Raw genomic sequence first — 22,826 nt, forward strand, 5'->3', positions numbered from 1 at the left:
CAGGGATCCAAACTACAACCAAAAGAACTTGTATTCCGGATGAGTAAGGACTAAATCTCCAAATATATTTGCAAGCATTGTATCTTTGAAAAAGGTGAGAAGCTTCTCAAGCTTTTGCCCTTACAAGCGAGGAGCTCTAATTTGGATGGAAGAATGCCTCTAAAAATACTCAACTGCAAACTTCACAAGCATAATTCATATGAAAAACGGAATTTATGTGACAAATAACAAGTCTTTTGATTCTCCTGTTGTTTAAACAGTCAGTTTATGAGTTATTAACTCAACTACGCTCGAAAACTCTTCGAAGTCCACAATTTTATGATCATGGGATGATAAAGCTTCAGGAATCCAACAATTCAGCTTTTGGTGCTGCTCAACGCACAAATGACCTTTCTGCAATCAACTGTAAGAAATTTCTTGACATGGCAGTAAATGAACTTTCAAATAAGAATGAAAAGAGAGGCGGGCACGTTTATCTTCAAAGTGATGTCATTCGATTCAAACTTTATGCGTTTGTGTATTGAAGAGTTGAGGAGTACGTAGCATTATGACTTCTCTAATGAATAGTAATGGTCTCGAACTTTATAAGTTTGTATGTACCAAATAATGTACAATTATAGACTGAGACTTCCCAAGACATCAATAGAACTATAAAAGGGGTAAAACGCTTTTTTTTTTTACAGTCCATGATGCTTTTTCTAATGAACTTTTTGTTTTTTATAGGAGAAACTTTCACTCAAGGATTAAGTAATACGGTTATTACAATCTTGCTGTTGTACATCTAAGATACAGTTACGAGCTTTATGGAACCACACTTCCATTTGATCAGCTTCAAAAGCTATCTTGGCCAATCTATGCGCCACTGCATTGCATGTTCTGGGAGCATGTTGGATCTGCGTGACCCCAGTGGAGGTGGAAGAGGTTATTATTGGAGTAGTAGCCATCAATGTTTTAAAAAGCTGAGGCGTTTTCGGGAGAGCTTCGGTAAGGCGTTCGCCTTGAGCCTCTGATACCATAAAGGATTTGGGTCTATGAAAAAGGTGTTCGCCTTGTCAGTTACTGATCCATATATAAGCAATCGTCAGCCACGATTCATAGTGTGCTTGACAACACCTCAGTTCAAATCATTTATGGTATCATGAGCCTAAACGTCCAACATTTTTTTTTTCCTCCCAGCCACCCTTCCCATGGCTACTACTCCAATAACCTCTTCCACCTTCGCTGGGTCACTTCCTCCACCATGTCAACTGCAATGTCCACCACATCATCAACTGAGACCTCTCCCTCTGTCACCAACTTTCTATTCTGTCCATCAAATTGGATCGTACCAACTATGCACTATGGTTGGCTCAAATCTCTCAAGAGTAGAAAAGTGAAGGGATATGTCGATGGCACTTCTCGATCATTGTCCCCTTTGCTTTAAAACCGATGTTGCAGGTCAATTGACCGATGAAATTAACCCTATCTATGAGCAACGGTAGCAAGCACTACCGGTGTGAGCGAGTTGTTAATCCAACCAAGCACCATTTGGTCTTGTGCCATCCAAAGATCATAGGCACGGTTGACTTCATCTGTCAATTGACCTGCTGCATCGGTTTTAAAGCAAATGGGACGATGACAAGTGCCATCGACATATCCTATCAGTTTTCTACCCTTGAGAGTGGTCAGAATTTGAGCCAACCATAGTACATAGTTGGTACGGTCCAATTTGATGGACATAAAGTTGGTGACAGAGGGAGAGGCCTCAGTTGATGATGTAGTGGACATTGCGGTTGACATGGTGGAGGAAGTGACCCAGCGGCGGTGGAAGAGGTAATTGGAGTAGTAGCCATGGGAAGGGTGGGTGAGAGGAAAAAAAATTGTTGGACGTTTAGGCTCGTGATACCATAAGGATTTGAACTGAAGTGTTGTCGAACGTACACACTATGAATTATGTGGATGATTGCTTATTATTGATCAGTAACTTACAAGTACAATTGTATTAGGAGTGTGAGACTCTACATATAGAAAAGATAAAGACTGGTAAACAGAAACCTATCTATACTAGTACGTCTAGGACTAAAATGAAATCAGATAGTGAGTATATCACGTAACAGAAGATAAGTCATGCTTGATCAATTAATGATTGGTTTATCAGTCTGCACTCTGCACACCCTTGATACTGCGCATAGCAACCTGTAAGTCATCTATTAAACTGCCATTCACATAAAGCTCATAATCTTTGTTCAAAATCTCATGGCCTCCAAACAATCTGTTTCAATAGCACTCAAATGAGCATCATTAGTTTTTCGAACAGTTCTGCCTTGACATGCAAGGCATGCCATAATTAACAGGGGGTGCAGATAACAACTCCACAACAATGCGACACTTAAAAACACGAGCTGTATCTTCCAATCTGTTCATGCCAAAAAGGCAGCCCGTCACCAACGTAACCCTTTGTAAGCAGTCTTCCTCTTGTGGGCGACAGGTTGTTGCATGCTCTCCAAACACATATTTGAACCTTGCCTGGCACTTTAGCTCTCCATAGTCTTCTCCATAATTCCCTAAAAGGATCACCATTAGATGTAGCAGTTAGTACATTCCCAAGTACCTCTTCTTGAGCAATCCAATACGCTATTTTAACCGTAAAGAATCCCCTTTTTTCTAGGCTAATAAAGCCTGTCGGGCAAGGCAGACGTCTGCTTAATGGAATACTTAAAAACCTGTTCAGCTACAACTAAAGATAAAAGTGAATGAACTATGGCTGGAATTCCAGCACGCTCTTGCATGTTGATGAGATCTGCTACCCTTTCAAAAACTGTGTTTTTTGGCCTTTGAATCATGTACTGATGACAATTTGGAATCCATTTATCATTCAATATACTCACTTGTGAACAATCCCTTATTTTCCATTTTACTCCTGCTTCCAAAACCGGCCTACTACTTATGATGCTTCTCCATGAAAAAGATGGTGAGTCTCCCATTTCCGCTTCCTAAAAGGAACAACGAGGGAAATAATTAACTTTATACAACTGAACAATAAGTGATTGATGATTCAAAAAATTAGTTTAACCCCAATTTGTCAATGATTTATTAGGTTAAACCTAATCACTTTTTCTCTTCAATCTACACCCAATCCACATTATCAAACATTTCTTATTGATTAAATTGTCCAATTAATATAATTTTTGTCCTTTTTTTGTATCCATTGTACCCTTTAGTAACTTGTAAAAAAGCATATGGAAAGAAATTAATCTATATGTCTAAATTGTATGAAAGTTTGCGATTTATGACTTAATTTGTGCTTTGATTTCAAAATTTATTGTGGAAAACTTATATATAGCACCCTGATATCAAACTCATACAAATACTGGTTCAGTTTCTCTACACTGAAAAAAAAAAAAAAAAAAAAAGTTTGTGCATTACTGACTATATTCTCAATCTAATTTTTAGCTTTATGGTATCTACTAATGAGGTATGTTTTTTTTTTTGGCAAACTGGAGATTAAGAGAGGCAGAAAGCCTCCAAAACCCCAGAATTTATTATAAAAAAAGAGATTACAAAAGGAGGGGGACCAAACCAAACCTCCCAAGCAAAAGCCAAACAACTAAATGAACACCAAGTACCAAACACGAAAGTTTGGTAGCCCTAGTCGATCTCTATCACAATTAGCATGAATAAAAGAGGGAGTCAAGTCCCACCAAATGAAACCTACAGAGGATGAACCGTAATTTGCTAAAGCATCTTTGAGGGGGAAGACGTCAATAGAACCACACACGCACCCTCATGCAGTGTATCCCAGATTTGCCAGACTAATCACTGCACTGCAGACGCACAAACCCTCGTGTTAACAAACAAAGGTCCCTCAAATCTGCTGGCCACGGGATGGAGCTGGAAATCGAACGCTAGACTTGGGGGTTCCAGACTATGCCGCTCGACCACCACACCACACCACACCACGTATGTTGTTATCATTGTGCCTTGAAATTTCTTTTAGTTACGTATTTTGTTCAAGAATTGAATTAAGTTAGAATTTAGCTATGTCAGGGTTCGGTTCTCCTCCAAAAAAAAACAAAAACAAAAAAAAATCACACCTGCACCAAATAGCTCCGAGGGGTATGCACTTCTGCCGGTCACATTTTGATCACTTGATCACCAACCGTTGAACTAATCAAATATCAATTTATTCTGGGTTTATTCTTGAACAAGTACCAGTTCATGGTTTCCCACATCCAATTAGTGAGACTTGATGACCTTTCCACATCTTCATTGAATCTGCACTTTATTCATTTTAGACGGAGAAAGTAGATGGTTACTCTTACGCTCGTTTGGTTCACGGAAAGGAAAGTAATTCCTTGATCTTTCCCATGGGAAGGGAAATGAAATTTCCCAAGAACTTTCCATTCCATTGTTTGGTAATGTAAGGAAAGTTATCAGGAAAGTTGCTAAAAAGTTTGTAAATAATGTAATAAAATAATATGGTGTGAGTAATAAATGTAAAGAAAGAAGGGGAGAAAGAATCACATTTGGAAGGAACTATTTTCCCCCTTATTTTCCCTTCCTTCAGGAAATGATTTCCTTTCCCTTTGCATCCCAAACGCAAGAAATGAACAAGTTTCCTTTCCTGATGCTTACTTTCTGCGAACCAAACGTGGCCTTAAGTTTATGATGTGAGAGGGATCGATCTAGAAGCATCCAAAAGGACCAAAACCAAGAGAAGCTGGCGCATCTCACTGATGAATTGAAAGTAGTAAGGTTACTAAGTTATAATACTCGATCTACTGATCTACGTACAATTATTACTTCTCTACAGCTAAGTTTGGCATGTGCTATTTCTCTGATCACATCTCTAACCACTCTAGCTAAAATCTTATTTCATTCAATTTGGCACCTCATACATGTCTTGTCCTCGATCTTGACATTAGTAAAACTGATCATGATAACGTAGGAATGACTCCATAATATGAAGATGAACTATAGCTGAGTTTATAGTATAGATGTAGATTGAAGTGACTATCAGAACTGTGCACAAAATTTATTAATCATTGAAGTGAAAACACTTCTAGCATGAATCTGTGTTTTTTTTTTTTTTTTTTTTGTTGTTGAAGTTTTTAGCTAGTTTCCATACATTCACCGTACTCGACTCGACACAAAACTCGCTAACCGGCTGCCTGCTAAAGAATATCAATGCACTGAACTGATTCTGTTATCCAAATTCTGGTAATAAATGAAAGAAAACATGCAACACAAATTTGTACTTACAGCTATCAACGCTGAATTTGCAAACACACACGGAAATACATAACTCGATCACTAACAGCAATCGCAATGCTGTTATTTACCGATATTTGTGTTTGATGATATGCATGCCACATGATTCACAGTCTTATAGTTTAACTCGCAGCACGATTGCACTGCAAGGATTAAAATGTATCAGTTTGGAGGATTCTTGCAATAGTATGTGCAAAAGCAAATGGTATTTTTGCACACTCCTGCGCCAGATGGTTCTTTGGAGCATTCCTGAATGCATTTCTGGAGCTCACATTTGCTTGACTCAATCTGCTTATGACATGAGTGCTCGGGGATCCTTATCGCGTGTGCACGACCGCGGACAGTTGAGGATGCCAAGATTCCGACTGTCCAGAAAATCCAACAGCAGGAATATGCAAATGATTCAAGTATGAGGCAACGAACCATGAATATCTAGTGGTTTCGTTGAAAATCAAAACCCAATGCAGCATTTTCTTTTTGCAATTAATATCAATCACCGGATCTTGATCTAGTGATATGGATTTTCATGGCCAATGGATCGGAAGTGATCCTTAAAGAAATATGATATGCAGACTCAAAATGAGCTTGATTATTGTCCTATTGTACATGCATGTCATGTGTGTGTGAAATTGAGATTAAAATTAGCAGAAAAAGAAAAAACGAGAATGATATATCAGATTAGACAAATTGAAAACCAGTGGGGTATGCGATTGAAAGAGAAACCTGAAACAAGAAGAAAGAGGAGAGTGCAGGATGCCTTCATCTTCAGTAAAACTGAGAGGTCAGGAAGAGTCTGTAGACTCAAAGCTTTGTCATTGTAAGATGAAAAGGGCAACGCCTTGTTATACACGTTGCAAAGATTTTTATGAAAAAAAAATTGTAAATGAACAGTTGTTGGACAGATAAACCAGCAAAGAAAAATGTATAGTGTTTCTTCTATAAACAGAGCATTCAATTTCAGAAAATTCCGACAAGAATGAATGCTACGATAGAGATCGAACACTCTAGGGAAAGAAAATGGAAGTGCTTTGTCAAATGTTCTCAAATCAAATTAGCTCTTTTGGAATCCAATCTCACTTTGTCCAGTGCTAACGATATGCTTCATCTGAGCATCTGTTAGATAAGCTTCATTTGAGCATCTGTTAGATTCTTATGACCATAATAACGGAAACTAAAATCACCACTGGTGGAAGCTGAATCTACCCCATCTTCGTAAAGATCTAGATCATTTTTGGAAAGTGTTTCCATTCTGTTAAAATGCCAAGAAACAATGTATAGCTTGATGGTCAAATCATGTCGGACACCCAACTAGAAATTTGATTCTTTCAAACATTGGGCACGGGTCGCAGGCTCGCAGCTCATATTGCTATAGATCATATCATTGTGCTAGAACTGGGCAAATCGTGTTCCAAATGCCATTTGAAACACAAAGAATGTACAGATTTCAACAGAGTCCAAGTTTTAGGGGGCAAAAAACAACAGGGCCAATTTGGGATTCTATTTGAAAAGAAACTTTTGTCTTTGAATTGAACAAGTACTAACCAAACATGGGTTCCTTGAGAAAAGTGGTTGTTTACTGCTAACAATGTGACGGAGAACTGAATTCAAAAAAACATAAAAGGATTTGAGCCAAAGGTCTCACATGTTTATTGTACTGAAACACTTTCCCTCATGACCAAATATTTCTCATGCCATGTCCCTAACTATCATCTTATGTAATTCAAAGATAATGGCAGGGATGAGCCAGCAAAATGCCTCACCATGTTCAAAAAACTTAATACTGACTATTCAAGGGCCAGCAGTGCCTGGCATTAAAAACAGACAGTCGAGCAACTTAAACATGTTTCAAAAACATTAACCTACCGCAAAGAAAATTTCCAGATTCGCACAAGATTGTACTTCAAAACATCACATGTATCAAAACACATTAATCAAAACTAAACCAGTACTTCTGCAGCAAATAAAAATATCTCAAAAATTTATAAGAGGACAAACTAAAGAGACATCCAATTAGTCCGGATGGTAAACAAAGCCAAATAAATGTAGACCTAGTAACCTCCCTTAAGATCATTGACGACATCATAAGGAATGGGAGTAACAGTTTCCATAACTGCACCTTCAACCATGAAACCGGGCTTGGGACCCTTTGGCTGTCTCTTGGTGCTGATGACCTCACCCTTAGCCTTGGCCTCTGCCTTCAGCTCATCGTTCTTCACCTTCCTCAAACGGAACTCTTCAGTGCACCTGGATGGCTGCACATGCTCCACACGCACATGGATCCTCTTCCTGATAATTCGGTTACCCACCTGCTCTCATTTAAAAGTAAACAATCAGGAAACCTTTGAATTGAACTGTGCAGAACATACAATAAACAATTGGGTTGTGTAATGTATAAAGTTGCATTAACAAAAGCAGGGCATACAATTAGAATTGTGAGATCACAAGCTCATAAAGAAGCAACCTAGATTCTGACTACTGTGAATACAATTCATGTTACAACTACTAACCTCATTTTATATAGTAACCGCTGAACGAAAAACCATCAATTTACCTAAACTCTCAAGACCCTCATAAAACAAAATCAAGATACGTAACTCCAACATACCTCATAATGAGTAAGGCCTAACAATAATCACATCACATCCTAGTACTAATTCTCATTATTCAACTTCAACCAAGGCTTATTCGAATCCTGCAATCTTCAGTATCTGACGTAACTGAAAACATAACCTAACAATATATCAACAATAAGCACTACCCACTGAAACAGTACAACATCAAAGGTAAAATGAACAAGATGAACTAATTTTTTTTTGTTTGATAACCTTCACACATCTACGAAATATCTATCAAATCCAAACACTAAACACCAAACACCAAACACCAAAACTAGATTGGCCAGACCTAACTCGTTACTCTCAGCCCTAAACAAGAACAACAACAAAAACGAGCATATACTTCAACAATAGCTCACAAATCCATACAATCATTTTCGCCCAAAATCAGACATATAACTTCAAAAACCGAAAACATGGAAGAACAAAGAAGTAAAAGAAGGGTTCGGAGTAAATGACCTGCTTGTTGATCTCAACTCCGATGGCTCTCTTGGTGACGTTCCAGACGCGACCTGTGCGGCCGTGGTAGAACTTGTGGGGCATACCCTTGTGGATGGCGCCATTGACCTTGACGTCGACGAAGTCGCCGATCCGGTAGGTCTTGAGGTAAGTCGAGAGCGGGATGTAACCCTTCTTCCTGAAGGCCCTAGAGAACAAGTCTCTGGTTCGAGATCGGAGACCATGTCCAGCCGGCATTTTGAGCTGCTCACTCTCTCTCTCTCTAGGGTTTTCTGTGGAGCGGCTGGGAATATGAGAATTCTGAGAGAGGCTGAGGGTTCGTTTGGTTTTATAGTAGCTGCTCCTCGGGTAGGGTTTCTGTGGTTGAGATGTGGGCTGGGCATATAGTGTTGTAAGTTAATGTTTTGGGATTAACGGCCCAATGTGACCAAAAACAAAAAAGGATGAATGGCCCAAGTGTAAGGAGCCACAAGTTGGGCCCAGTTTAGAAAGAAGAGAATAGTATTCTCTTTTTTTTTGGTTCTTTGTTTTAGCGAAAAATTCACAGCTACTCTTTACTATTTTTGTAAAATAAGCTTCTCTCACAAAAGAATTGAGAAAAAAATTTATGATATATAAACTCAATTATAATAAAATGACTGAGTTGACAACTGTATCAGCAACAAATTTCTTCATTTGCAACGGTCTTCACAAATAACAATCAATGTAGCAAGAGGGGGTGGAGGTTCGTCACACGTTTTCGAAAGGAAAACAACAATTGCTGAATCATCTAAACCTTCATTTAAGATGAATGACCAACTAATAAGGAGAAAGAATGTTCCTTGGCGTCTTTAAGCAAAGTGGGTAAATTGTCTCGGGTTAGCAAAAGTCAGATGAATCTCGATGTTTCACATATTTTTAGAGACAGAAACACTGTTGCAAATGTGATTGCTAACTATGGTGCTCCCTATGAAGATGATAGAGGGTGGAACGCTCTTCCCCAATTTTTGTACCACTCCTTTGGCTTTGACTTTGCATCACGTATGGCATATCGTTTTGCTTAATTTGGCGTGGGATTTATCTATTAATTTCCATTTGCTTGGTTCTATTTGTCATTGTTATTTTATGACAGTGGTTTTGGCTTAGTCCTTCACTATCCACTCCTTGTACTTGGTTTGATTTTAATTAATAATACTTCTAGCAAAGGACGGGCAGTGGGTTCCAGTTGTAATGGTCCCCCTTGGGGTTGTATGGGTGCTCACTATTATATGAGAGCTAATACCGCCTAATCTTCTTTTAGTTTTTCAAAAAAAAAAAATGAGCAAGGTAGGCCTAGTTTTGAAGTTTAGAGTTAAAAATATGAACTTGAGCCCACCATATATCTAAAACTTTTTATTTTAAAAACTATTTACATATGCCCGGTACCATTTGGTCTCATGGCATAAGTCTTCCTTTTATAAGTGAGAGGTCGTGAGTTCGACTCACAATACACTAGTTGTTGCATATGAGTTGTTTATTTGATATAAAAAAAATTAAAATAAAATAAAATGTAAATATTTAATTAACCAAAAGTGGTAGACTATTTCTATGCATAACAAGGCTGCTCACTTAAGAGACTAGCTAAATGCATCTGGCTGAGAATAAATGCACAATTTTAGGTTATTATAAATTCAACATTTGAATTTAATACATGTGGCTGAGATCTATTTGTCTCTCACAATCCTTTAAAACTGTTCCTTAGGTGAGCAAGTTGTATATGCATAGACATTGTACTATAGACATTGTACTAAACACCTCAATTTATCATTCTTTTTTATTGTAGAAATAGAAAATTATAAAATATCTTATACCTAAAGCATCAAAATTAAAAGCATGAAGGGCACAAAGTGGAAGTGAATAATTGCAGATTGGCCAACACTTACAATTGCATCAGGAACAAAATTTGCTTCTTGCCAAACATGAGAGTAATGAACTGGAAATAGGAAGCTAGTTCAGGGATGTCATGCACCAGAGTTTTGATTAGCCAAGGTGTAGAAATCTTCTTGTTGATGCTATTGTAAGACTTGATATGAACATCTAATGAATGCATATCAAGTGTAATAACTATCGTTTCCTAAAGAGAAAGTAATCTGAGATAATATGAGAAAATATCATGGAATAGGTTCGTATTTATATGTGAATCTAATATTTATGATTGGGAATCTAAATGGCTTGGTAACCAAGTAAGAATATATCGGATATATTTTGTTAGATACAGTAATAATGATATTAAGTAACCTGTTATGGGCAGGTATTCATTGTTCTGTACAATATAAATACAAGGTCCCTGTGACCTCTCAAAACACGCAAGCATACAATTCTAGCCCCATAGATAGTAGCTTCTAAGTTGAGAGGATCACAGAAAACCTTGTTGCAAGATCGATGGCCTTCTCCACCACTGCTGGTATGATTCATGTTCATAACCGATTCTGTTATTATCTTGCTATGTTATACTATATATAATATCTTCATCTTGTGTTTATTATTTATGCAACTTCACGTGTAGTTTATTTTTCCGCTTACAATTGGTATCAGAGCCTTAGTTGCATGATAATAAACCGGATTTGGCTTTTTGCAATATTAGGTTTTGTGTTGCAAAAGTTTCAAAAAAAAAAAAAAAAAAAAAACCGGAACAGGCCTAAAACCTTTTATGGCTTGCTCCTTTTGTTCTTTATTCAAGTCTACTCACAAACCAATATATTTAGGCCTATTTTATTGCCCAAGTGCACATACAGTACTCCCTAAAAACACCGTTTTTTGAACGGTATCTCCTCTTCCAGTTTCAGTTTTGGGGTTTTAAGTTTTTGTGAGAGATGATTCCAATTTTTGAGAATTTGATGCTTCTGATTGAAAATTCCTTCAAGTTTCGCTACGGGTATGCCTTGATTTGATTCTACTTCATGTCTATTTGTTTCAATTAACACCCTTTTTCAGCGCGAGAGCGTACCGGTAAGATTTTCGTTTCAAAAACTTAGAATTTTACATACATGCATAATTCTGATGTTGAATGAGAACCTTAGAAGCATTCCCAGCGTGCGTCTAGGCTAGTGTAGATGGTGACCGGATGAAATTTAAATTTTGTTTTGCTTGATCATGAATTCTTGTATTGTTGAAATTGTCTTGTGATTGAGTGATGGGTTTTGTGCTTTCACTGCTCTGTATCTTATGAACTATATATATATGTTCTTGATCATGATTTTCTGGTATCTCGACTTTTGCTGGTATTGATTATGATTGAGAATGATTCTTGTGTTTTGCTTGTCTAGATTGATCTGTATGTTTGTATCAAATTTAGTGAAATATCAATTAACAAGAAAATCTCCCACATTGATCATTACGTCTTGTTATTTGATTTTCTAATTGACTGGTTGTATAAGATTAAAATCAGTAACAACCATAATAAGTTCTAGATCACGTAATGGTGTTTTGATGCATGTTGTAATATCAATCTATCACTATACTGTTATGTTGATCATTAGAATAGAACTAAACTTGTGTCTTTGTTTTTTGGGATGTGATTGTATCTTCAACAGAAGGATTGACCTTCACATTCTTAAAATCAAAACAGTGTGATATGAAATTTTAGAGATTAAATTCAGTGATCTGAACTCTTCTTCTTGCTACCATGCATTGATTATTCAGTGATGCCTTATTCACTAAATTTTCAGTTTTACAATTAAGAAAAAAAATAGTATGTTGAATTGTCTTTGTGCCAACAGGTAAAGCCTTTCAATTGAATGTGCATTTTGGGGATCTTTTATGTTTTCTGTGTGAAATTTTTCACTCGTTTGCTTGTTTGAATTTTCTGTGGATTGCTATGAATTTTGCATTCAAGTTTTTCAAACAAAGCCTTTAAAATTTTGAACAGAAAACTGAAATTTTTCTTTCTTTTCCTTGTTTTCAGCTATGAACTCATGCTATTCTTTGCACAACATTGAGCCTCTTAATGGCTCAAATTTTAAAACATGGAAAGAGCGTATTGAGCTTTATCTTGGCCTCCAAGGACTTGATGTGTGTTTGAGGGAGCCTCAACCTGTTTTGAATGATACTAGTCCTGAGGCGATAATTGTGAAAGACAGGGAGTGGCATAAGACCAATAGAATGGCCAAACTAATTATGAAACAAACCATGTCACCTATGGTGAGGGGTAGTGTTGCTGAACCTGATACGGCTTTGGGATTTATGACTGCTATTGGCCTGAAGTTTAAGGAGAATGAGAAAGCAGAGATTTCAGCCTTACTAGATCAGCTTTTAGGCATGAAGTTTGACACCTCAGAGAGTGTTAGGGAGCATATAATGAAAATTATTCACATAACCACTAGACTTGGTGAATTGGAGATTGCATTCTCTGATGCCTTCATTGTTCACTTGGCCCTGATCCGTCTTCCTCCTAGTTTTGGCCCACTGAAGACTGCATATTTTTCACAGAAGGAAAAATGGGACTTGAATGAGCTTATAGAAATTTGTGTGCAGGAAGAAGAGCTAATTAAGAGCCATGGGACTGTGTCTGTGAATCTGGTTAACAAGCAGAAATGGAAGGGTAAGGGTAAAGCTGTAGCGTCTAGTGCTGCAAATTCTGGTGAGGGCACAAGCGGGACTAAGCCATACCAACTTGGTCCTAAGAAGGGCGTCAATAAGGGCAAGAAACCTGGGACATTTAAGTGTTTTTTCTGCAAGAAGGAAGGGCACATTAAAAAGAATTGTACGGGTTTTAAAGATTGGCTGGTGAAAAAGGGTAAGTCTTGGTTTTCAGTGTTTTCTATTGAAGTAAATTTAGTAAATTTTTCCCCTAGTTCCTGGTTTCATGACACAAGCTCACCCATACATATTGCAAACAATTTGTAGGGCTTCATAACAAGGAGGGCACCAAGGAAAAATGAAGTCAACATCTCTGTGGGAAATGGAATTGGAGTAGCAGTTAAAGCTATAGGGACAGTTAGGCTAGTATTAGGCTCTGGAGCCATTTTTGATTTAGAGAATGTTTTTTATATCCCTTCTATGAAGAGGAATCTTATTTCAGTTTCGTGTTTAGTCAAGAAAAGATGTATTTTTTTCATCGACTTATCAGGAATAAAAGTTTCTTTTGGTTCGAAATCTCTTGCCTTTGCTCTTTTCATTAATGATTATTGGTTGCTTGATTGCTCTCTGCCTAAAGATGTGATGTTGATTGAAAATGGTGAATCAGACTTGAGTAAGAAAAGAAAGTTTAGTGAAAATTCTGCATTTTTATGGCATAGAAGGCTTGCTCATATTTCCAAAGAAAGATTGCAGAGAATGGAACGGGAAAATTTGTTACCTAAGCTTGACTGGTCAGATTTTGATACTTGTATAGAATGCCTTAAGGGGAAATTTACTAAATCCAGGAATAAAACTTCAAATAGAAACACTGAACCACTTCAGTTGATCCACACAGATATTTGTGGACCATTTGCAAATACCACCATCTGTGGAAATAGATACTTCATCACTTTCATAGATGATTTTACCCGTTATTGTCATGTCTTCTTGTTGTCTGAAAAATCTCAAGCTTTAGAGAAATTCATTATCTTTAGAACTGAAGCAGAAAAAGAATTGGGGAAAGAGATTAAATCAGTTAGATCAAATAGAGGGGGAGAATATTACGGTAGATACACTGAAGCAAGACAACAAAAGGGGCCTTTTGCAATGTATTTAGAAAAACATGGAATCCAAGCCCAATACACTACACCCGGAACACTAGAATCTAATGGTATTTCAGAGAGAAGAAATAGATCTCTTCTTAATATTGTTAGGAGTATGATGTGTACCTCGGGATTGCCTAGATTTCTTTGGGGTGAAGCATTAAAAACTGCCAATTATTTGATAAATAGAACTCCAAGCAAAGCTGTCACCAAGACCCCTTATGAACTGTGGAAGAATAAAAACCTAGTGTGAATCGCATTCATGTTTGGGGATGCAGAGCTGAAGCTAGACCTTATAACCCTCATATTGGAAAACTAGATCCAAAAACAGTTTCAGCCTATTTTATTGGTTATCCAGAAAGATCTTTTGGTTACAAATTTTATTGTCCTAATCACAGTACTAGAATCATCGAGACAAATAGAGTTGTTTTTCTTGATGAAATTAACCATTCTCATGCTTATGAAGACCTTGAACTCGAGTTTCAAGAACTGCCTGAAGATGAAACAGAGAGATTAACTGCACCAATTGACCTCAATATCACTGCTGAACCTGTTGTGCAACCTCAACTTGAAGTTGTGGAACAAGTTCAAAATAATGAGATGGCAAATCCCATAGAAGCTTAAATAGGACCTCAACTTGAAATTGTAGAAGAGGCTCAGAATGAGCATGTTGCTGAAGAATAGGTTTTGAGAAGATCGGCGAGAATTAGAAAACCAACAATTAATAGTGCATAATATGAAGTGTACTTGCAGGAGGCAGATTTTGATTTTTGTGATGGTAATGACCCTTAAACTTATAAGCAAGCTGTTGAAAGTGATCAGAATCTGAAGTGGGAAGAGGCAATGGAAGCTGAAATTAAGTCGATGCATGATAACCAAGTTTGGGAATTAGTAGAACCTGTTAAGAACCATAGAGCAATCGGCTGTAAATGGGTTTATAAAACCAAAAGGTGTGCAGATGGATCGATTGAGAGATATAAGGCTAGGCTTGTGGCCAAAGGTTTTACACAACAAGAAGTGATAGATTTTAATGAGACTTTTGCACCCGTTTCCACAAAAGATGCTTTCAGAATTATTATCGCTTTAGTGGCACATTTCGACATGGAATTGCACCAAATGGATGTGAAGACTGCCTTCTTGAATGGAGACTTGGATGAGGAGATCTACATGAGACAACCAGAAGGTTTTATTGAGCCTGGAACTGAACACTTAGTTTGCAAACTCAATAAATCAATTTATGGTTTGAAACAAGCCTAACGACAGTGGTACCTTAAGTTTGATGCAGTTGTATGTTCTTTTGGTTTCGTAGAAAATTTGGTTGATGAATGTGTATATATAAAAATCAGTGGCAGGAATTTTATTTTTCTTGTGCTTTATGTGGATGATATTTTATTGGCAAATACTGATAAGGGGCTGCTGCAGGAGACCAAGTCTTTTCTTTCAAGTAATTTTGATATGAAAGACTTGGGAGAGGCTTCCTATGTTCTGGGAATTGAAATCTCTAGAGATAGAACCAAGCACTTACTGGGACTATCCCAGCAGAATTACATTTCAAAGATATTGAAGAGATTTGAAATGCATAATTGTTCTCCAGGACAAGTGCCTATGTCTAAGGGTGATAAACTGAACAAGAGTCAATGCCCCAAAAATGATATTGAGAAAGAAGACATGAAGAGCAAACCATATTCTAGGCTTGTGGGGAGCTTGATGTATGCTCAGGTCTGTACTAGACCTGATTTGGCTTTTACAGTAAGTATGTTAGCTAGGTTTCAATCCAATCCAGGACATGAACACTGGATAGCTGGGAAGAAAATCTTAAGATACTTGCAGAAAACCAAAAGTTATAGCTTGGTTTACCGAAGAGTGAATGAGCTTGAAGTTGAGGGCTTTTCGGATGCAGACTTTGCAGGGCAATATTCTGATTTTGGAAAGTCAACTTCTGGCTATGTATTCATGCTTGTTAGAGGGTCTATAGCATGGAAAAGTGTAAAGCAAACGCAGACTGCAACTCCACTATGATGGTAGAGTACATTGCCATCTATGAAGCAACATGTCAAGGCTTGTGGCTAAAGAATTTCTTGCAGCAGACCAAGTTGGTGAATTCAATTATTTCTAAACCATTGAAAGTACACTGTGACAACTCAGCTGCAGTTTACTTTACCAAGAACAATAAAAGATCAACCAACTCCAAGCATATTGACTTGAAATATTATAGTGTTAGAGAAAGGGTGAAGCATAAGGAGCTTGATATTGTGAAGATTAGTACCCAGAACCAGTTGGCTGATCCATTCACAAAACCCTTAGCTGTTGTAGCCTTCCAAACTCATGCACGAAGTATTGGCATTCTGCCTACTTTGGATACTGAAGTCTAGTGGGAGTATTGCCAAATTCAGTGGGAGTTCTGTTTTTGTTTGAGCTGATTTTAAGTTTTTTGATTTATGTTTCAATTTTGTATTTTGATTGAGATTTTCTTAAGAACTTATCAAGTTGTATTTGAAATTTGAATTTTACAAGTCAATAAAATTCAATTTATCCATGGTTTTTAAGTTATATATTGTTTTGCTGCAGCATTTTCTTTTGAATTATGTTTTGATCCGTTTCTAACTTTTACCATATATGTATACATTCAGCAATTAGTTATTATGGATCAAAATTTTGATAACAAATTATGATCAGTTATAATCATTGACTGAGTGTTGAGGTTCTTGCACATTGAACCATTAAGAGGACCATGTACAGATGCATCAAGAGTTAAAATTCACATTCATTGGCACTGTACATATTAAGTGATAATTCTAGTATCTCATGTGATGCATGATCATGGGGTTTTGTAATTGCAGAGGGATCAATTTTTACAATTTTGAATCTTTTATGTGGTTCTTCAACATGGTTGTACATTGACAGAGATTGGTTAGATTAAGGTACTTATTTTATCTCTGTGCACACTTTGGTTGATTATTATGTCTATACTGAGCAATATTCTTATTACATGGATTCACTAGATGTTCAAGTGGGAGATTGTAAGACTTGATATGAACATCTAATGAATGCATATCAAGTGTAATAACTATTGTTTCCTAAAGAGAAAGTAATCTGAGATAATATGAGAAAACCTATTCCATGATATTCGTATTTATATGTGAATCTAATATTTACGATTGGGAATCTAAATGGCTTGGTAACCAAGTAAGAATATATCGGATATATTTTGTTAGATACAGTAATAATGATATTAAGTAACCTGTTATGGGCAAGTATTCATTGTTCTGTACAATATAAATACAAGATCCCTGTGACCTCTCAAAACATGCAAGCATACTGTTCTAGCCCCATAGATAGTAGCTTCTAAGTTGAGAGGATCACAGAAGACCTTGTTGCAAGATCGATGGCCTTCTCCACCACTGCTGGTATGATTCATGTTCATAACCGATTCTGTTATTATCTTGCTATGTTATGCTATATATATGATCTTCATCTTGTGTTTATTATTTGTGCAACTTCATGTGTAGTTTATTTTTCCACTTACAGCTATCAATCAATCAACTTGAACTTTAAGATAGCCATGAAGTAAAGCAGCATGCAAACTAGCTCTAATGCCAAAGCCTTTATGGTTATAACATCAGAAACACCTATTTTTGGTTGAGGCAATTGTAGGGTTTCCTAGAGTTTTAAATATTTTAGTAGATGCACGATGTTTGATCATTTGTTTTATCTAAGCTTATATCAAAATATCATTTGTCACAACACTTACTCGATCACTCAATTTGGAAGTGCAAATTTTTAAGAGTCAAACTATCTGAGAAACATTTGACTCCTTCATTGATGCTCTACTTAACATATTTGTAGAGTTCCACTTTTGTAATTAGTCGTTGCAATTGTAAGGAGAAAGTCTAATATTGTCCATACGGTAAGGATAATATCTTATACATAAACTAGAAGCTCACTTTCTCTATGTTATGAAGAAAAGAATCATAACATCTAATTTATAAATTGTATGTACTTGGACCATTCCTTTTTCAACACATGACTTTCCCAAGACCTCAAGGACAACAGACAGTGCAAAGCATTAGGAGAGTATCTCTCCTACTTGTTCGGAGACTTAAAGCAAGTAAAAGAAGATCGCAGAATCAAATCATGAAGAGAGATTCAAGGAAGTTAATCCACTGATCTTGAGATAGAGGTGTTTTTAATACATATCATCTTTGCATGATTCTAAATTGATATGCATTGATTTTAATTGATCTCAAAATCTCTTTTGGATGCATATCCGATTACTTGTTCAAAACAGTTTAAAAACCTTTCTATGTTTATCTTATTCTGTGATTAAGATAAGATTTGATTGAGGGGGAGTCTTGCTTCCCTATAAAAAGGTTTTGAAACCATTTTCTGAGATAGAGTTTTTTTGTTGCAAAAATTGTTTTTTTCTTGAACCACTTGTGTTCTTGTTCAACTTGATCTTTGAAAACTCTCACTGTTTGTTTCATGAATTCCATTGCATAATCAATCACGTTCATAACTCATTCTCAAGATCTGTGAGACGATTGAGTGCTAGGAAGTGGAAGATAGCTTGGCTAGAATTCTATTTGGATCTAGTTAGAAGTTAGGACAGTAGTAAAACAAGTTAGCATTTGTTGCTAAGTGAAAGTGTTTGTTATGAACAACACTACTTGTATACTGTAAACTTCATTGTTTCATATTGGATTGATTATTTGTGTTGGCTATGTCAAAAGCCAAGCAGTGAAGTTTCCTCAGTGGAGAGGTTTACACTGCGTCAGCAATTCCTGTGTTCTTATTGTTCTTGTTGTGCATCATTACTCAAACTCGATAGATTTTGTTCCATTTGGTAAAAACAATTGGCATCAGAGCGGGTTCTAGAATCTTCAAGTAATCCCAGGAAAGATGGAACATTCACGTGATAGGGCTGCTGGTGGATCTGTCAATGGTCCTCCATGGTTCGATGGTGGATGTGAAAAATATACTCAGTATTAGATATACATGAAATCATATCTCTACGCTCAAGATGAACATGTGTGGAACATTGTAGAAAATGGCTAGACTGTACATATGATAAAAACAAAAGAAGAAAGCTCTTCCACTGCCACCCCCAAACCAAGGAAGGACTGGACTGAGGAAGAAGTTCGTGATCTGCAAGCAGACTTCAAAGCTAAGAACAGCATCTTCACATCCTTATCTAAACGGGAAAAACTGAGGATCAGTCATTGTGATACTGCCAAGCAGGCATGGGATCTTCTACAGACTACATACGAGGGAAATAAAAAGGTACGTGCACAGAAATTACAAGCATTGATCTTTGAGTTCGAAACTATGACCATGGGAGATGATGAAATCGTGGATGATTTTCATGGTAGAATCCTTAAAATTTCCGGTCCATGTCGTAGTCTGGGGGCACCCTTTGATGAAGACAAGATAGTCAAAAAGATACTCAGAGCCCTGCCAGAAAAGTTTCATTCAAAAGTCACTAGTATAGAGGACTCATTTGACATTGATGAGTACCATCTCGATGAACTCATCGGAAATCTTAAAACTTATGAGATGAGATTGAAGCCTGAGAAGAAAATAAGGGTGTAGCTTTCTAGGCAGTCAAAGGAGCAGAAGAGGAAGAGTAGACACTGGATCTTGCTTTACTGACAAAGGAATTAAAAAAATTTCTCAAATACAAGAACTCATCCAGAAATCCCAATACCCCTAGGAAAAACTCCTACAATGGCAATAACAGTAGTGATTACAACAGCAAGAATGGGAAAGCAAGCTTCAAGGGAACTCATTCAGGAAAAAATAAGTGTTATGAGTGCGGTGGCTATGGTCATATTTCTACTGATTGTGGAAATAGGAAGCATGGAAATGGCAATAATAAATCTCTTCTCTCAACCTGGAGTGATGATGAGTCTGAGGAAGTGGAAAATGTTGCTTTTGTATCATCACTTCTACCTGACTCTGATAGTGACGAAGCCTTCTCTGACGATGAAACAAATATCCGCTGCAGACAACTCTACAAAGCTTCAAAGGCAACTCTGATTAGAAACTTGAGTTGGGAAAAAGAATTTGAATTCCTGAGAACTGAAAAAGAAAAATTAGAGCAGATTTTGGAAACATCACAATCTGCATGGGAACTGGAAAGAAGCAAACATGTGAGTGAATTAGCAGATCTGTAAGGTGACCAGAAGTCTTCAACATGGAAGACTGAAAAGACTGAGTATCTCAACAGAATCAAAATGCTAGAACTGGATGTTAAAGGACAACAAGTATTGAACTTGGAATTGTTGGCTAAAATGAGTCCCTGCAAGAAGAGTTACAATTAACTCAAGAAAGATTCGCCAAGTTCGATGTCAGCTCCAGTTCCATGTCTAAATTGCTTGGATCAGGAAAAGCTCCTCATGACACTTGTGGATTAGGGTACACTGGAGAAAGCTCCAAGAGTACTAAGTTCGTAAGAGCATCGAGATCATCTGTAGAAAAGAAAGAAGCCTCCATGGATGATCATGTCACAGCTATGAAGAAACAAAGGGAAGACCAACCAACACCAAGTTATCAGGTAATGCTTGACCAAGAGTCCCCCACTGGTCGAAACAGGTACACGAACTCTAAAACTTTTATTCCTACTTGTCATCATTGTGGTAAGATAGGCCATATCAGACCTAGATGTAATGAAAGATTGTCAAACTCACAGGTTTCTCAAGAAAAGTGTATTGTTGAATCCCTAAGGTGTGAGCTTAGAGAACAAAAGGAACTCATTAATAAACTAGCTGAAATGTTCTCTAAGAAAGATTGTCAAACTGAAAGAAGAAAAGATGTCTGGACCAAGAAAAATGAAAGTAAATGTCTTCTGACTAATACGAATGAATTCGATGCTACATGTCTTTTCGCTTGTGCCAATACATCTCATATTGAGGCAACATGTTTGGTAGCCTTGACTGCCTTAGCTGAAAAGCAACGAGACTTTTGGTATGTTGACAGTGGCTGCTCTAGACACATGACTGGAGACAAAACCTGGTTCGCTTCCTTTGAAGATGAACACACAACTGGGTCTGTCACCTTTGGAGATGGAAGAAAAGCAAATATACTAGCTCGAGGTACTGTTAACACTCCAGGTATACCAAATCTCAAAAATGTATTATTTGTGGAAGGTTTAACTGCCAATCTTATCAGTGTCAGCCATTTGGCTGATGACTATGAAGATGTTTGGTTTAACAAACAGAGATGTTTGGTTTAACAAACAGAGATGTTTGGTTTTAAATAAGAAAGGAGAAGGTATCATGGGAGGTAAGAGATCTTTTGATAACTGCTACCATATTCAAGCTAATGAATCTTTTAGCTTGCAGTCCTGTCTGTCTGTAAGATCCACAGAGGAAACTTTTGAACTTTGGCACAGAAGAATGGGACATGTAAACTATCAGGACTTGCTAAAGCTATCTTCTAAGCAATGTGTCAGAGGTCTACCCAACTTAAAAGGCAAAACTGACAAGATATGTGGTGACTGCAAGATAGGAAAGCAAACCAAGGCACCTCACAAGGTGGTGAATTCTGTAACAACCACAAATGTATTGGAGTTGTTACACATAGATCTCATAGGATCAGCTCAATCTGAAAGTATTGGAGGTAAGAAATATATGCTTGTTATTGTGGATGATTTCTCAAGATATACATGGGTCAATTTCTTAAAAGATAAGACTGAAACATTTGAGTCTTTTAAAAACTTGAGTCAAAAGTTAATCATTGAAAAGCAGTCATCCAAAACTAGCATAGTTAGAGTAAGGTCAGATAATGGTACTGAATTCAAAAATGTTGCCTTTTCTAACTATTTTCATGAGCTTGGTGTGTCACATGAGTTCTCAGCTCCAATCACTCCACAACAGAATGGCATTGTGGAAAGGAAAAATAGAGTATTGCTGGACATGGCTAGAGTTATGCTACATGCTGCAGGTTTAAGTACAAACTTTTGGGCTGAGGCTATTAGTACTGCATGTTATACAATCAATAGAGTCTTTTTCAGACCAGGTACAGATCAAACAGCTTATGAGCTGTGGAAAGGTAAAAAGCCGAATGTAGGATACTTTCATGTCTTTGGAAGTCCTTGCTATATTTTACGAGATAGAGAGCATCTTGGTAAGTTTGATGCTCAAAGTGATGATGGTGTTTTCTTGGGATATTCTATAAATAGTAGAGCTTATAGGGTGTATAACAAAAGAACCCGAGTTGTTATGGAATCCATTAATGTCTCTATTGATGATCAATGTATGAAACATGAAGAATCTTTTGCATATACATCATCCACCTCTACCTCAGTTCCTAGCAATGACATTTAGACTAATGAAGAGGAAGCCTCTGATTGTATCTTTAAATCTGCTCCGACAATGAGACAAGGTTTCAAACAAGTTCAAAAGGACCATTCTGAACAAGATATCATTGGGAGAGTTTCAGATGGCCTAAGGACCAGAAGTCAAGCTACCACACAGGTAAGTCAAGATCAGGTGAGCCATGACAATGCATTGCTGTGTTTTATCTCTAAAAATCTGATGAACATAAATGTCATATCCCAGTTTGGTTTTGTGTCATTAGTTGAACCAAAAAATGCTGGGGAAGCCTTGTTGGATGATGAATGGATTAGTGCTATGCAAGAAGAATTAAATCAGTTTGCTAGGAATGATGTGTGATACTTAGTACCAAGACCTAGTAATTGCAATGTCATAGGCACTAAATGGATTTTCAGAAATAAAAGTGATGAAAAAGGGAATGTCATCAGAAACAAAGCTAGGCTTGTTGCACAGGGATATTCACAGGTCGAGGGACTTGATTTTGATGAAAC

At 37.1% G+C, this 22,826-nt stretch overlaps 2 protein-coding genes across 2 annotated transcripts; one reads left to right on the forward strand and one right to left on the reverse strand.

Moving 5' to 3' along the window:
* Positions 1-7,091: 7,091 nt before the first annotated feature.
* LOC112193664 (60S ribosomal protein L21-1) lies at positions 7,092-8,637 on the reverse strand. The gene is made up of 2 exons (XM_024333887.2): positions 8,325-8,637; positions 7,092-7,556 (listed from the first exon to the last, which is right to left on the reverse strand). Exons 1-2 carry the CDS (start codon positions 8,559-8,561, stop codon positions 7,299-7,301), a joined length of 495 nt encoding a protein of 164 aa, XP_024189655.1. The 5' UTR covers positions 8,562-8,637; the 3' UTR covers positions 7,092-7,298.
* Positions 8,638-11,132: 2,495 nt separating this feature from the next.
* On the forward strand, positions 11,133-13,430 carry LOC121052049. The gene is made up of 3 exons (XM_040515913.1): positions 11,133-11,217; positions 12,247-13,077; positions 13,188-13,430. The coding sequence occupies exons 2-3, from the start codon at positions 12,249-12,251 to the stop codon at positions 13,220-13,222; spliced, it is 864 nt and encodes a 287-aa protein (XP_040371847.1). The 5' UTR covers positions 11,133-11,217; positions 12,247-12,248; the 3' UTR covers positions 13,223-13,430.
* The last annotated feature ends 9,396 nt before the right edge of the window (positions 13,431-22,826 follow it).

This window comes from Rosa chinensis, chromosome 3 (genome assembly GCF_002994745.2).
Source record: "Rosa chinensis cultivar Old Blush chromosome 3, RchiOBHm-V2, whole genome shotgun sequence".
Lineage (NCBI taxonomy): Eukaryota > Viridiplantae > Streptophyta > Magnoliopsida > Rosales > Rosaceae > Rosa > Rosa chinensis.